We start from the raw sequence: 16780 nt of genomic DNA, 5'->3' as shown, positions 1-16780 counted from the left end.
ACTCTCATTTCCTGGTCCTAGTCTTGGCCATTGGATCCATGGTCTGTGGGGCTAAATATTTTATCTTTTATTTGTTCTTTAGTTATTTTTCTTCCTATCTAGTATAATTTTATGTTTTGTGTTGTGTTGGCAGGTTTGGTTCATGGATTCGACAAGTTGGGTCATCCAATCTCGTGGTCACCAATGAGAGATGGATTTCAAGGGGCGCATTGTGATATTTTAGAGCATTTGAAAATGGATCCACTAGGCATTTTTAGTGAAAATTAAAGATTTAAAGCTTCAAAGTGGCCATTTGTGCAAAGTGTTTGAGGTGCATGATGTGGGTCATTTTAAATCTAGAGGCAAAGCAGAGCGCAAAGTCGAGTCTATAAACAAGGAAAAAGTGTCCAGCTATCATTTCGACATTAATTTCGTATATTTGAGGTGGAATTTCATGCCAAGAGACCTTCATTTACGAAGGAGTGGGGTTTGGATAGCCAAGGAGGCCAGAAAAGGGCCAATATTTGAAGAGGTGGACCAAAATTTGAGTGGGCATGGGCCAAAGGCTGAAGGGACATTAACTAAACATGAGAAAAAAGAAATCATGGAGAGAGAGAGAGAGAGAGAGAGAGAGAGAGAGAGAGAGAGAGAGGAGAGGAGAAGATATAGGAAAACATGACACAAATATTTCACGCTTTTCTTCAATCCCTATGTGCGATGTATGTACTGTTTGTCGTGCGGAATATGAGAAATGGATCTTATTGTTCATCCTCTTTGCCATGATACTAATCTTGTAAGTCGAATCGAAGAAACAAGAATGTTGGTTTTGAGTTTGTGTAGCAACGTCTCATATCGCTAGAGCATATTTATGAGAAAATATTAAAGACTATTTGTTGCATACACACAACGGTTTCCACACTAATAATGTGTGTGCACGTTTCATTCACTTTATGCATGCAAGCATTAGTTTGCACACACCGACGCAAAGCACTTGTTTTCATATTAACCCAATGTGTGAGGAAACTTAAGCTGTCTAGATACAAGGTTGACAAGGGTTAAGTGGTGAGAAAGAGTAGAGTTAGTGTATCGATATCTGATTTAAGATGAGGATGGGCGGGCCAATCCCTAATTGGGTCAATACAATTGTGATTAGAGGCCACGACAATCAGCCGAGGAGGAGCTTATGTTACGTTTATGTAATGTGCTAGACACCTTATGTTGGGTACTCCTACTCTGGAGTTTGGGATAAGCAGTTAGTTGATTGGACTATAATGTAGTATATTAGTGTTTAAAGAGAGTTCTTCTAGCTAGAGCCAATTGCTCATGGCTGTAGGGTTGTGGGGGTTGGTTGTGTGAGGTCTGCTAGTGAGCTTAGAGTGTGGGAGAGCCACTATTGGGCCCATTTTAGGTCCTGACATGCATGTTAGCAAATGGTAATAAAATGCATGTAGAATCTATATCTATGGAGAGATTTTTGACCATTGACTTCCATGACATCCCCATTAATATGTTGCCTCCATCTTGGGGATGTTCTTTTTATCCCATATGCTTTGATGCATTTAGGGCTAACTTTTCTTTCTTAATATGAGTAGTCCCAAATATTAAAATTTAAAATTTTATCCAAAGAAATAAGTAATATGTAACACCCTTACTTTCTACGTAGTGATGAGGAATCTCCAAATGCAACTTAGTTAATAATGGGCCGAGAGCATGGCAAAATTTAAAGATTTGTGTATCTTTTAGAGAGAGAGAGAGAGAGAGAGAGAGAGAGAGAGAGAGAGAGAGAGAGAGAGAGAGAGAGAGAGAGAGAGAGAGAGAGAGAGAGAGAGAGAGAGAGAGAGAGAGAGAGAGAGAGAGAGAGAGAGAGAGAGAGAGAGAGAGAGCTTACCATATGTGTATTTGTTATTATATATGTCCTTCATGTACATGAGGGCTAGAGAGAATAAACACCTTGAAAGTGTCTTAGAAGTGCAATATATCCATGATCTATTCCTTTTGCAATTAGGATAATTTACTAAGGGCGAATACGCAAGAAAGTAGCTTGGTGGTTGACATTCGAATCATAAATTTCATCACCTTAGATTTACATTATTTATGCAATTGATTCCTCTTGAGATTGCTTATTAAAATAACTATCTAAACCTATGCCACTTAGTATTGATTATAGTTTTGAGGCACAAGTAAGATATAGCCTATTCTAAACCCTTTCCACCAAATAAATTCAAAAAATAAAACTAAAACCCATGGTTATGTGCTCAAGTTTGACATTACCGTTGATAAATGTACTTTAAAGCTAACATCTGTATAGAGATGCATAGTAAGTATGTGTGTTCAAGATCTTTTATGGGTGCACCTACATCTTTATGCACACATAGATATATCAATAAAAAACTTAATCTTAACCTAAGTTGCTAAATATCTATACATCTGGCCTAAGCATGTATGCAAAGCAAGATGTCAAGCGCACCCCACTTCATGTTGTGCCATCAAAGGAAAGAATCTTTGTTACCCAAATAAGTGAAGCTATTGTGGCATAACTAGCTTGGTAAAGACACATTACTGCATAGAGTTTAATTGACAATGAGGGAAAAATAGAGTGATAAGAAAGGATGCATTCCTTGGAGGTTTTATAAAATTGAAGGTGCAAAAGTTATAGTATTTGGAGTCACACAAACTTACATTTAACATTTGGAAGTTTATATTGTAACTTCAAGACCTACATTAAATATCTAGAAGTTTTTATTGTAACTTTAAGTAATTACATTCCTGACATTTCACACATTAAGCGCGAAGCGCCTTGTGTTTTGTGTGCGAAGCACGCGATTTCTTCTTTTGCGAGTAAAGAGAAGCGGTTTTCATTTGCTCACAAAAGTGCACTTTGCTGGAAACTGCGTGTCTTATGTGAATTAAAATATGTTAGAGGATCAAATACATGTATTGTTATTTTTATAACTGATTTTTTAAAATATTAATTTTGAACAACGCCGTTCAGGCAGCAGGAGAGAGGAGAGTGGCAATGATAATCGGCAAACAGCAGCTCATTTTGGCAGTAGCACTCGCAGGGCCAGCAGCGTTTCTGCCATCGCGTCATCTTGGAAGGATAGGCTGGAGAGCGAGGGCAGCGTCGGCCATGGCGCAGCAGCCCCACCCATCACAGCCCCGCTGCGCCATCATCACCGGAGTCGCCCGACATTCGGGCATCGGTCGCTGCCTCGTTCACACCTTTCTGCGGCACGTATGCATCCAACAGCTCATATCTCATTCTCTCGACTGTAATTTTCGTTGTCGCTTAGAGATTTTGAGGCTAGCAAATTTCATTTTTAAAAAAATCTATCTTGCAGCTCTGAATTCCTCATACAAAAAGTCAGCTGGCACAAGACATAAAAACCAACAGCTTATCGAATTCAGAGTTCTGCATATGTGCATTGTAGATATGAAGGTTAGCAAACACGCGTTTGGTTGAGTATTGATGCCCTTATCCCCGGGTTCAGGGAGGTGCTACAAATGGGTGGCTGGAGGCATATGGGCTCTATATGGCACCATGAACAAGCATATTTGGAAGTGGGTAGCTATATAGAAGAGGTTGAACAATGTAGAAAGGGTGGTGCAAAAGAGGATCTTCTTCAAGCGTTTCAGGGTAACCGTTTCCAATGAGATGAGATGCTCTTAGCAGAGGCTAGGATGTTGCAAGTAGAGGTTGGCTCTATGTGTCATACTTTTGATTACCTTACATAGATTTGATTATCTTACATGGAGTGTTGTGATGAAGGTTTGGTTTATACAGAAGCGGTTATGGTACATGGTTTGTGAAGCTATTGAACGTCCTCAGGTTTTCTCTTGTTCCAATTGATTTTGATGAAGACAACCATGAGGAAGCGGTGCTTACATGGGATTCGAACGATGCACATGCTTACTCAGCCTTGCTTCGGTGTATTTCCAAAGAAGTCCTACCGGCGGTTATCTCTTGCAGGACATCTTTTGAAGTATGGACGAAGTTGCAGCTGTTGTATGCAGCACCTTCCATCATGAGGGCAATTACTCTTAATGGACAGCTCCAACAAATTTCTTTTGAGACCAAAGATACTATTCAGTCTTTTTACTTCGTGTGATTCAAATCCAAGACTAGCTTCAGCAAATGCAGTCTGTCCTTCCAAAGGCTCATCTTATTGGACTCGTAATCTTGAAACTCCCTCCGGTGTTCGATGGAGTGGGGAATGCTTTGAGGGCGCAGACATCATCAACTCCTGTTAGTTTTACCACATGACCTCCATGTTGCTTGAGCATGAGGCATCATTGTGGTTACAGGGGAGGCTTTTATCAGGTTCTAGTGAGGCTCTTGCAGCTTCAGAGAGGGGTTCGAAGAAGAAGTCGAAGACCCAGTGTTACCACTATGGGAAGAAAGGTCATTTACGGAAGAACTGCAAAGAGTTAGCGGCTTCTAAAAAAAAGGAGGAGAAGAAGATGAAGCGGGATGTGGACTCCGATGATGCGTCATCATTTGCCTCAGACTGAGATTCCGATCCTTCGACCAAGGTGAAGTCCAAGGCGTGGAAGAGATCCTCTTCTTTAGATCGTGGGAAGGGCTTGGTGGCCCCTTCCTCAGTTGCTTTCTAGTGGTGGTGATGAGGTCATCCCTCATGACTTTCTAGTGCCAGAGAGGGAGTGTGAGAGGGTGGTGGGATGGGGCAGCCGTGGCTCATCTATATTTCTATACAGATTCACAAGATCTAGAGAAGGACTTCCCTGATGCATCGATTGAAGTCTGATAGGTTTAAATCCTGGAGTTGGGATTGACATCCAGGTTCATGATGGGCTGGTTCTTTGACAAAGAGGGGGTGGCTTTTGTCTGGAGCTCACATGAGGGGAGACTTTGGCGGTCTGGCCAAAGGTGAGGGATCCATGGTCATTTATGCGCTGTGGCATTGGTGACAGGATGGTCGCGTGTGCTACATCAGAGGCATTGTTGACAGACATTGAGAGCTACTATGATCTTCTCTATCATCAGGAGTTGGTACGATCGACATCGACATCAAGTTCTCTTCGAGGTACCTTGGCGGTGGCTTGATCACCCACTACTTGGGTATCCATGGTTCTACTTGGTGGTTCTTTGTTGTATGGACTATGATGAGTCATTTATCATTGTATCATTGTATTGTATCAGATCACCCATGATTTGAGAGAGCGTGTTAGCATATTATGTCAGCTCATGTGTGAGTTTGAGCATGTATTGTGGGCTGGGCACATTATGTAGATATTTTAGGCATTTTTATTGTGTAGCATTTTATGCTTTATAGCATTTATTGTTGTCAGTCGGCCAGCATTAATGCTGGCTGACTTGACATATTCTATGGCATTATTCATGCCTATATATTCTGGGCTCCTCCTCCTCAGTTAGTGATTAGTTTGAGATGCCAGCCACCCATGACATTGGCAATCTATTTGAGGGTCTTTTGCCACTTTGTTTGGAGTCCATGCTTGCTGTAAATGGCCAGACAGACATAATACAACAAGTTGTTGTTGCACCACATGCTCCCGAACAGCAGGTTTATGATGATGGTTTGCCTCATGCAATGGAAGATGCAGTATAATATGAAAGAGCTGTTGTAAATGCAGCAAAAGTCTATGCACAGAAGAAGGGCATAGATTATGAGGAACCCTTTTGCATCTCATATGAGTACACTGTTTGCATCTCATATGAGTACACTGAGATGTGTGATTGCTATGGTTGCAAATTATGGCTGGGAAGTACATTAGTTGGACATTAAGATTGCACTTTTAAATGGCGATCTACATGAAGATATTTATGTGTCACAACTTCCAGGGTTTGTGATTAAGGGAAAAGAGCATGTGGTTTGCAAGTTGCATAAGACTCTTTATGGTCTCAAACAAGCTCCTAGTACATGGTACTCTAAAATTGATGCTTATTTGGCCAAAACAGGGTTCAATAATAATGAAATTACTCCCACTCTATACATTAAGAATGAAGGGGGAGCTTGTTGATTATCATTCTTCATGTGGATGACATGTTGCTCACTGGGCCTAAAGAGGATAAAATTGTAGGTTTCAGGGCTGAATTGAAACATGCGTTTGCTATGTTAGATATGGGCTGTCTACACTACTATTTGGGGGTTGAGTTCAGCCAAAATCAGCATGGAATCATCATGTCACAATCATAGTATATAGACAAGCTTTTACATAGGTTCAACATGTAAGATTGCAAACCTATGTGCATTTCCATGGAGCCAGGCTCAAAGCTGTCTATGCATGATGGTGAAGAGATGTCTGATGTTGCAATTTACATCCAAGCTGTTGGCTGCCTTATTTATCTTTGCAACACATGCCTTGATATTCGGTATGTAGTATCTCAAGTGAACATGTATATGCACAACACACAGACTATACATTGGAAAGCTATTAAGCGGATCTTCAAATATTTGCAAGGTACTTAGTCATGCATTATTATTTCCTAGGGGAGGAGACTTGCATCTTGTCCAAAGATGATGTACCAGCGAGACAGTAGGGTTTGTGGGGAGAAACACGGAGTGAACTCGGCAAACATGGAGAAGAGAAGAAAAGAGAGAAGAAACTCTGATGAATGGAATGATGAAGTTCTGAATCATGGAGTGAATGTGATACAAGGGAACAAGGGTGGCGTAGAACAAGGAAGATGATGAAGACAGCCACGAACCTCGAACCACAATGTTCTCTTCAAGGGGTGTGAGGGCAGTGGAGAGGTTGGAGAGAAGAGGTGACAAATTGAATGAATCAACTGTAAAGAATGAGTGAGAGTGGCCTATAAATAGGCATTGTTAGTCTAGGGTGGCGCCCCTATTTGGGGCTGCAAACCCTAAACGCAAAATGTAGAAACGGAAAAACGCAAATTGCGGGTGAAGGGTTTTTCAACACCCCTCTTAGGCCCAAAAAGGGGAAGAAGAGAAGAGTGAGGTGGAGATGGAATGCTATATGTTGAAGAATGCTCATGCAGTAGGTGCCCACTTGGACAGTGTCCCTCCTGGGAAAATTGTTTACTAGCCCAAGCACCCTATATTGGAGCTCAGTTGGAGGGGTGAGCAGTAGTTCAAGGAGTGAGAGTGACGGAGAGAGAGAGAGAGTATATTAACGTCTCTAAAAGGCCAATGTGGCCTATGAGACTAAAGCAGTACATACAATGATGGTGTGTTTCTCATCTGGAACGAGAAAAAGATGAAAAACATGCCTATAAGACTGAAAAAGAATGAGATAGTGTCCTATAAAAGGGAAACATGTCAGTGATCTAAAAGTGAGAGTAGAGAAAGGAAAACTCTCCATCAATGATATGTCTGTTCTCTAGGGAGGTGTATCTCTGCATGGCTGAGGCGTCTCGGCATCTGTCTCTTGTGGCGCTCAATGATGGCTTTAATTTGTACGTGGTGTGGATGTCTAGGCCTTCGTCCGGGTGGACGTGGGCGCCTAGACTGGCTAAGTGTCACAGCTCTATCCAAAGGGACACCTACAGAAGATGAGGTCCAATGATGATGTATCCCTGTAGGCTGTGTGGCAGTAGTAGAGGTATCTGCTATACTCTGTCGTGTATCAGTGAAAAAGTCCGTGATTGCTCTTTGTCTATGTGAGCTGAGTTGTGGGGGCCTTCTGTTGAGAATCAGCAATCACACTCAAACAGCCTCTTTGTATGGAGTCTCAGGGTCAAGGACATGCAGGCTAACTTATCCCATATGCACAGTGGTGCCTACTGCAGTTTCCTACTTTCCTATAAAGCATTGTACTTGCTTTCTTTCTTAATGCAATGATAGTACTCTTTTCATTTCAGTAAAGTGTCAATGTCATTGTCCACATACACAAGATTGTGTTTATGAGTCCAAGTCTCAATCTTGGAACCTAATTCACTTGTGTAACAAACAGTGTCCATTCCATCATGAGTCTACACTTCTCCTTCCATCCTTCATAGCTTCCGGTTATGTCATGCTCTAGATCTCGCATTTCTAACATGGTATCAGAGCCCAGTTGGGCATGGCATTGCTTGTCTAGCCTCTCTTGATTCTTCTGAACCTCCATCCAGCTCAATGTCAGCTCATGACTTCATCTCCCAACTCTACTCTCACTGAAGCTTCCATGGCAGCCATAGCCAGCAGCACCTTGTCAGATTGAACTGCTTATATCTCACTCCACAGGTCAAATCTCTTGGAGCTTCCTTCTGGAAAAGTATTCCTCAACTCATAAAGCTTCCCTGTATCACATCAATCCAGGACATTGGACCATCTGGAGCTCAGCATTGTGAAAATCCCCAATCTCTGTTCTGTGTCTGCCATAGCCAGACAGGACCTACCTTGCTTGGAGCTTCCATAACTCTTCAACCAGGCAAAATTTCAACACGATTTCTTCTGGAGAAATGTTCCTTGGCTCAGGGCGCAGCTCCCTGTCACTTTAAACACCAACATTGATGATCTACAGCTCCAGCATTGCTCAAATTCGACCTCGCTGTCCAGATCTGCGCCGATTCTGTTCGCGGCACCTGCGCGCTGCATACTGACCACGATGTTGACAATCTCCATGGGGCTTTGGTAGCCCATGACATAAGCTTCCTAGATATGTAAAAAGTTTTGAAAATGATGCACTGTAGCTCCTGCAATCAGCAAAAAACCAGGCCCCTGTCTCAGAAACCCTAATTCCACCATAGCCAAAAGTTTCAAAATCTTGACATTTTTCACTGTTTCTCTCACTGAAGTTATCAACAGTGATTTTAATCACTGAGCAATACTCTCTGAAGTTCGTTAAAGTACTGTCACTCAGATCTGAAGGCATCAGCATCAAATCAAGAAGGGGAAGATCACTTGGAGTAAAAGACTTTTGCAGATTTGGTATTCATTGACACTCAGTTAGTGCTTTTTAGCACTTGTGTCTCTCAATCAATTCTTCTGTTGCTCAAATCTAATAAAGTCTGAAGTTGATTTGCTACTGTTCCCGTAAATCTAACATGGGCAAAGACTCGCCAAATGCTCGATTCAAAGGAGTCGGATTCCACACTTGGCAAACCCGCATCAAGCTCATCCTGATGAAGAAGGGTCTCTGGGCCATCACAAATGGCAAAGAGAAGAAACCTCGGGACGCGGACCTTGCAACTACTTGGCAAAAGAACGATGACAGAGCCCAGGCCATTATCAAATTGGAGCTAGACGACAGTTATATCCATCATGTGGATAACTGTGAGACCTCACAGGATACATGGAAAAGACTTGACACCCTGTTCGGTGCACAATCTAAATCATCAAAGTATGGTCTCCTGATTGAATTCTTCAGGCTTGAAATGAAGTCCAGCACATCACTTGCCACACATCTCAATTACATGGAAGGACTCCTAACCCAACTTGCAGGAATAAACATTAAAATGGATGAAGATGTTTGCATCGGTGTTCTACTTAAGAGCTTGCCTCCTGAATATAATAACGTATCAACAACTTTAATCAACATGCCAAATCCTGAACTTGTTGATATCCAGGCATCACTGTTAGAAGAAGAAAAGAAGCTAAAAACTAAAGAAGAACCAAGTACCTCTAGAGATGAGCATGCATTATATGTTGGCAACAGGTACAAAGGCAAGAAAGATCAGCTCTTTTGTGACTTCTGCAAAAGGACCGGACACACCGAGAAGTTCTGCCACGCAAGAAAGAGATCCCAAAAGGCCTATCTAGTCGCAGTCAAAGAAGAAGAAGAAAATGAAGCAAAGGAAGAAGAAGATGAAGATCACCAGGATCGGAAGGACAAGACTCATCAGTCCTTGTACTCTCATAATTCTGATAGACTGTTTTAATAGCCTTGTATTTTTTTCCTTGCCCTAATGCTTCCTGCCATAAGCTATGTAAACTCCTTATGTAACTTGGCATTACAGTCCCTGTACACTTTGTGAGGCCCCTGTTACAGCCTCTGGATGTCCACCATGTTTATGGTACCCACACTTAGCTTTTTTTGCAACAGCCTCTGGTGTTTTGCCATGTCTGTGGTATGCCCACACTTTGCAGGTGGTTCTCATTACAGCCTCTACACACTTTGTGCCTTTCCTAGTTGTGATTGAGGAGGGGTGTTGAGAATCAGCAATCACACTCAAACAGCCTCTTTGTATGGAGTCTCAGGGTCAAGGACATGCAGGCTAACTTATCCCATATGCACAGTGGTGCCTACTGCAGTTTCCTACTTTCCTATAAAGCATTGTACTTGCTTTCTTTCTTAATGCAATGATAGTGCTCTTTTCATTTCAGTAAAGTGTCAATGTCATTGTCCACATACACAAGATTGTGTTTATGAGTCCAAGTCTCAATCTTGGAACCTAATTCACTTGTGTAACAAACAGTGTCCATTCCATCATGAGTCTACACTTCTCCTTCCATCCTCCATAGCTTCCGGTTATGTCATGCTCTAGATCCCGCATTTCTAACACCTTCTACTCCGTAGAATTGTTGCTCTGTGCCTCTGGAGCTCCAAGAGGAAAAATCCCAAGCATCTTTGATCCTCAAACTGTACGATCCGTCTCAGGGGTCCAAAACCCTCTCGAAACAGACAGTGGTATCTACCTCGTATGTCATAATATATAGTGCATCGGCAGATGTAGTGTTCCTCCGTCTCTGGCTCTCTGTCGCATAGTGGGCATATGCGTTCTTCTGTCTGTATAACCTCCCATCTGCCTGTCTCAATCCTCAGGTTGTGGGATGAGGTGCGGATCTGACCAATAACTGTGCGTAGTCCATGAGGCAGCTGTGTGTCCATGTAATTGGGTCGGGTGATAAAACCATCCTCAGATACCTGAAGGAAGTGGGTCTGGTAGTGTGCCATCCTCGTGCCATGGGGGGAGGGGGGTCGGATCCAGGTCTTCTCCGTATCTAACTTCAGTATGTTTGCTCTGATCACATGGTTTAGCTATGATCGGCTTAGGTCAAGTGTAAGGCAATCCAGGCTATAGTCAAAGGGGGGTAGTCTGTCAATCTGCAGCCCATGTAGACTCATCCATGTACTCATCTGAGTATACCAACAGTGTCTGTCACCGTCTGCTGCTAGTTGTCTAGAAGAGGCCAGGGCTAGCCATGGGTATCTATCTTGGGGGAGCTCCCATAGTCTATGTATGAAAGTCACTGCCTGGACCAAGGCCTCAGCCACCATGGGAGAGAGAGAGATAGAGAGTGAAAGTACGATTAGATTTAAGTGTACTAACAATGTATTGGTACACAAAGAATAAAATGTATTTATACTTAGGGCATATAAGGGTGCATTCACATGTATAATTGACTAATGTGCGTGTACTATACACGGAGGTGAAAAAGGGCCTTTATCCCAACAACCTCCCGCTTAAAGGTCTGAAGCAAACCTCTAACCAACCCCCACTAGTCGTATGCAATGCTCATGCTGAGCTTTGCTTAGACTTTTAGTGAGAACATGTGCAGGGTTGTCTTGTGTTTTGACTTTGGTCAATGTGATTAGATCATATTCTAGAATCTGTCTAATAAAGTGATATTGCACATCTATATGCTTTGTGTGTGAATGATACATGGCATTCTTAGCAAGATACAAAGCACTCAGGCTATCACATCCCAATACTACAAGACCCATAGGTCTACCAAGACTATAGAGGCGATTGTTATTTTACCAAGGAAGCCCAAGTGATCACCCCAGAGAGGCTAGGGCATCGGACCAAGGGTGCTCGGCGGCTGCCCAAGGGCCTACCAAGTCCTACAAAGGCAGATGGAATCAAAGGCCAATTATGTGACAGATAGGAAAAGATAAAGAGAGTTTTAAACCCAAGTCAAGCACAAAACTAGCAAGCCAATCCCTTGCATTGACTAGGATAAGTGCCTAAGGATGATAAAAGTGAGTGTATGTGCCAATCATATTGTGAATATGTGGAAAGGCAAAAAAGAGGATGGTGGGCTTAGCAAGACAAGCAAAACAAGCAGGCAAGCAAGGGTAGGGAAACTGCCGTTAGGAGAACTGCCATGTGTTATGCTACGAATATGGTGGATCCTAGAGTCGACCACTCCAAAAGACCGAAAAGGGATAAATGTTCACTGATGCATGTTTACATGAATAGAATGCCAATGCATGGGGTAATGCAAAGGGAGATGCAAGATGTCATGCTCATGCAATATGTTATGCAATGGTGCCACTAGGATAGTGCCCTCGCAGGGGAATTGTTCACTTGTCCAAGTGCCCTTTTACAATCAGGTCATCCTGACAGTGCGGATAAAGTTACAAATACCCATAATGCAATACAAAAGAATGAGTGAATGTAACGTCTAAAAACTGTAAGCATCATCATTGTCACGATCAAGAGTAGAAACTGCCCCCTCTCAAACTAGAAGGGAAAGCAAGAGAGAAACACCCTCTCCCCGTCAAGCTGAAGAAGTAGGGGAGGGTGTATCCAAGCCGATCTTGGGTAGCAGGTACTGAAGAACCGACCGGTTGACTGCTTTGGTTAAGATATCTACAAAATTATCTGATGAAGGCACAAACTCTAGGCGAATAGTGCCTAGCTCAACTTGCTCTCTGGAAAAGTGGAAGTGGACTCCCACATGCCGTGTTCGTAGTGTGATGATCGGATTGCCCACAAGGGCAATGGCACTTTGGTTGTCATTATAGACAACTGTGGAAGAGTCATATGGAAAATGAAGCGCCGCCAGTAAACTCCTCAGATAGATGGCCTTGGTGGTGCCATCGAAGAGAGCCCGGTACTCAGCCCCGGCCATGGAAGCCGCCACCGTCTCTTGCTTACGGCTGGACCAAGAAATGGGAGCCGTGCCCAAGGTAAAGAGGTAGCTGCCATGGGAACGTCGGGTGTCATGATTTCCTTCCCAATTAGAATCAGTGTACCCCTGCAAACATAAACTAGAACCATATGTCAAGCCATAAGAAAAAGTACACCGCAAATAACGCAACACACGAAGACATGCAATTCAATGTGACATCCTAAGTGATGTGAAATACTGATTGAGTATGCTAACTGAGTAAGCTAAATCTGGCCTAGTGTGAATTAACCAAAGAAGTTTTCCTACAACAGAATGATAGGTGTGTGCATCGAAGGGCTGTCCTAGGGTTATTTTTCGACAAGTAGACAGTAGGATCAAGAGGTGTGGCCACTGGCCGTGTTTGATCCGAAGTGTACTGTTCCACAAGCTGAAGTGCGTACTTTTGCTGTGACACACAAATACATCCTCCAGAACGAACTACCTCCATTCCCAAAAAATGGGACAGCAAACCAAGGTCTGTTATTTCAAATGTAGCTTTAAGCTTAGCCTTAATTTCTGCTATGGCAGCAGAATCTGAACCCGTGATGAGTAAGTCATCAACGTATAGCAGGATATAGCTAACCCCCTCTGGTGTGGATCAAACATATAAGTTCGGGTCATAAGGGGTAGAATGAAATCCATGAGTCTGTAAGAACTCATCCATTCTATGGAACCAAGACCGTGGCGCTTGCTTCAGCCCATAAAGAGCTTTCTGCAAGTGGAATACCTTATCCCTAGGGTTCCCTGAAGGAAAGCCCGGTGGTTGCTTCACATATACTTCTTCCTCCAAGTATCCGTTCAGGAAGGCACTCTTGACATCCATCTGATGTATCGGCCAGCCGTGGTGAGCGGCGAGCGCAAGTAGCAATGGAAAGAAAGTCAACCGTGCAGCAGGGGCAAAGGTCTCTTCATAATCAATGCCGTGCTTTTGTCGAAACCCTTGCACTACAAGGCGAGCCTTGTACTTGTCTAAAGTCCCATCAACTTTTAGCTTTGTCCTAAAAATCCACTTTGTCCCGATGAATTTCTTGTGGCTCGGACGATCTACCAATGTCCAAGTCTTATTTCGGTCAATACTCTCTAGCTTCTTTTTCATGGCCTCTCGCCATTGAAGATGCTAAAGAGCCTCCTGCCATGTATCCGGCTTAGAATGCGCTATGTAATCGGCTATAAACAGCGTTGCAAATGATGCCTGAGGAGCAAGCCGCGTAGATTTTCTAGGTCCCTCCGGAGAGGAATTCGGGTGGTAGAATCCTCGAATCTCGCATGGTCTACTGGTACCAGTGAGGTAATGGGTTTCGCGAAGGGGGCCTGGGAGCTGAAGAAATTGCAGGAATATCAGGAGCGGGAAGTAGACCAGGCTCAGTAGGCATGATCTCGGATGATGTGGAAGAAGGAAACGGATTAGAATCCGGTGCAGAAAACTTCATAATATCCCTCTCGTAAAAAACATCCCGTGTAACGATCACCTTGTTTGTTCGAGGATTGAACAAACGATAGGCTTTCGCTTTAGAGAAATATCCCACGAAAATAAGGAGATCAGCTCAGGGAGTAAGCTTACCTATCTTGTTATCAGGCGTGTGTGTGTACGCATGACACTCCAAGACTCTGAAATGGGAAATAACAGGCCGAGAGCTAAAAAATGCCTCATATGGGGTCTTTTGAGGAAGAGCCGCAGTCGGGCACCGGTTGAGGATGTACACCGAAGTGTTAATAGCCTCGACCAAAGGCGCTCAAGAAGCTCTGCTGCGAACAGCATAGAGCATGCCATTTCTATGACTGTGCGGTTCCTACGCTCTACAACTCCATTCTGAGAGGGGGAGTTGGTAGAGGTGAGCTGCGAGAAATGCCATGCTTCTGTATAAACTCAAAAAACTCGTGGGAGATAAACTCACCACCGCTATCACTCCTCATGCACCCGACATGACGACTAGTCTGGTTATGAACCAGCAGCACCCAAGCAGAAAAATATGTGAAAGCTGAAGGAATCGATCAGGCATGGAGATAGAGGTAGATAGACCTTATGCTCTGAGAGAGAGAGACAGAGAGAGTGCGAGTAAGCAGAGTAGAGAGTGAACACGTTTTTGGGTACAATGAAGAGTGTACCACTTTAGGTTTTAGATAGATATATGTATGAAATTACAATGTGCTAAGGGTTTGTTCACACCCGTGCACATATAAAAGGCACGATGGCCCTTTATTCCCAACAACCTCCCATCTAAAGGCAATGTGCCTTAAGAGAAGAAAAGAATCAGCTAAGTCTAAGTATGTACAAAGCTGAAATAAATATATCTATCCAACTCCCATCATCTGTTGGCAAACCGCTCTGCTGGAAGACCCTTCGTGAGAAGGTCTGCAGGATTATCATTTGTCGGCAATGAGCAAACCGCTCTGCTGGAAGACCCTTCGTGAGAAGGTCTGCAGGATTATCATCTGTATGCACTTTGACAAGCTCAATGCTCTTGCTGTTAAGTACATCTCTAATGAAGTGATATTTCACCTGTATGTGCTTTGTCTTTGCATGAAAGACAGGATTCCGTGCTAGTATGATAGCACTCTGACTATCACAATGGAGAATAGGTAATTCTGTGATGCCAAGCTCTCCCACCAGACATGAAAGCCATAAAGCCTCCTTGCATGCCTCAGTGGCAGCTACATACTTTGCCTCTGTAGTAGACAATGCAACACACTTTTGTAGCCTGGAGATCCAAGAGACCGCTCCTCCTGTGAAAGTAAACATATACCCAGTGGACTTCTTGCAGTCCGCATGACCAGCATAGTCTGCATCCGTAAAGCCAACAACAGATGCCTTATGCTTTCCAAAGCAGATGCATAACTTCTTTGTGCCTTTGAGGTATCTCATAATACCTTTCACTGCATCCCAATGCTTCTTGCCAGGGGTTGCCATGTATCTGCTAACCACTCCCTCTGCAAAAGCAATGTCAGGACACGTGTAGCAACCATAGCATACATCAAACTGCCAAGAGCTGAAGCATATGGTATCTTGGCCATTTCAGCCTTCTCATCATCAGATGTAGGGCTGTCCTCTGCACTGAGTTTCATATATGGAGGCAATGGAACCCCAATTGTTTCCCCCCCTCCATTTGAAACGCAGCAAAACTTTGGAGATATACTCCTGCTGAGATAGATAGAGTAAACCTTTAGATCTATCTTTGAGTATTCGCATGCTAAGAATGTGATTTGCATCACCCAGATCCTTCATGTCAAAGCTGCCATGAAGACTTTGCTTCAATGAATCCAAGGCATGAGTATCCCTGCTAGCAATCAGCATGTCATCAACATACAAAACCAAGATAATCAGGTTGCCATCTGCTGCCTTCTTGGTGTACAGACAGTGATCCACTTGACTTCTATGAAAGCCTTGGGACTGCATGAATGTATCAAGCTTATGATACCATTCTCTTGGTGCTTGTTTCAACCCATACAAACTCCTTTTGAGTTTGTATCCCAACTCTCTGGTAGAGTGCAAAGCAAGAAAGTAGCCTTAAATTCCTCATCAATCATGAACTTCAAGGCAACCAGCTGGCTGAAAATGGAGTTACACTCACTCAAGTGAGTAGACATTGCTGTACCTTCTTTCATACTGAATCCATAAGCTTTTTCAGCCAATACACTTTACTTGCAGCGCTCTTCTGTGCATACAGTTCTTCTAGTCTAGTCCATATAGCATATGCAGAATCCAAACCTTCAATGTTGAAGAGCAAGGCATCAGAAATCGATAGCTTTATGGTTGAGCGTGCAAGCTCATTCAACTCATCCCAATCGTCCTGATCCATGTCCACTGGCTTTGCCTGCTTCCTGTGTAACAGGATATTGTAGCATTGTTTTTGCCACACTGCAAAATTATGTGGGCCTTCAAGCTTCTTTATATGCATCAAATTACTGCTTTCATTGCTGCCAGCCATGGTTTTCAGCTCAAAAGTGACCAGAAAACTAGTAAATGCAGGCCCAAATTGTAACCTAGGTGACCAAAGTATAAACAAGTAACAATCAGCCATAAATGACCACGCAGAAGT

General features: G+C 43.2%; 1 protein-coding gene across 1 annotated transcript in view; it reads left to right on the top strand.

Moving 5' to 3' along the window:
• The first annotated feature begins 2777 nt into the window (after positions 1 to 2777).
• The window catches only part of LOC148027419 (uncharacterized), a 61410-nt gene continuing 47407 nt past the window's right edge, over positions 2778 to 16780 (top strand). Inside the window, exons 1-2 of the mRNA XM_087689105.1 lie at positions 2778 to 2817; positions 2972 to 3214. Coding sequence (XP_087545231.1) covers positions 2996 to 3214 — 219 coding nt within the window. The 5' untranslated portion in view covers positions 2778 to 2817; positions 2972 to 2995. The remainder of the gene's footprint in view (positions 2818 to 2971; positions 3215 to 16780) is intronic.

The sequence above is a fragment of the Lygodium microphyllum genome, chromosome 12 (assembly GCF_053477565.2).
Source record: "Lygodium microphyllum isolate KBCC chromosome 12, Lygodium_microphyllum_v1.1.10, whole genome shotgun sequence".
NCBI classification, from domain to species: Eukaryota; Viridiplantae; Streptophyta; class Polypodiopsida; order Schizaeales; family Lygodiaceae; genus Lygodium; species Lygodium microphyllum.
The sequence above is the reverse complement of the archived record's forward strand: the minus strand, read 5'-3'. Positions and strand labels throughout refer to the sequence as shown.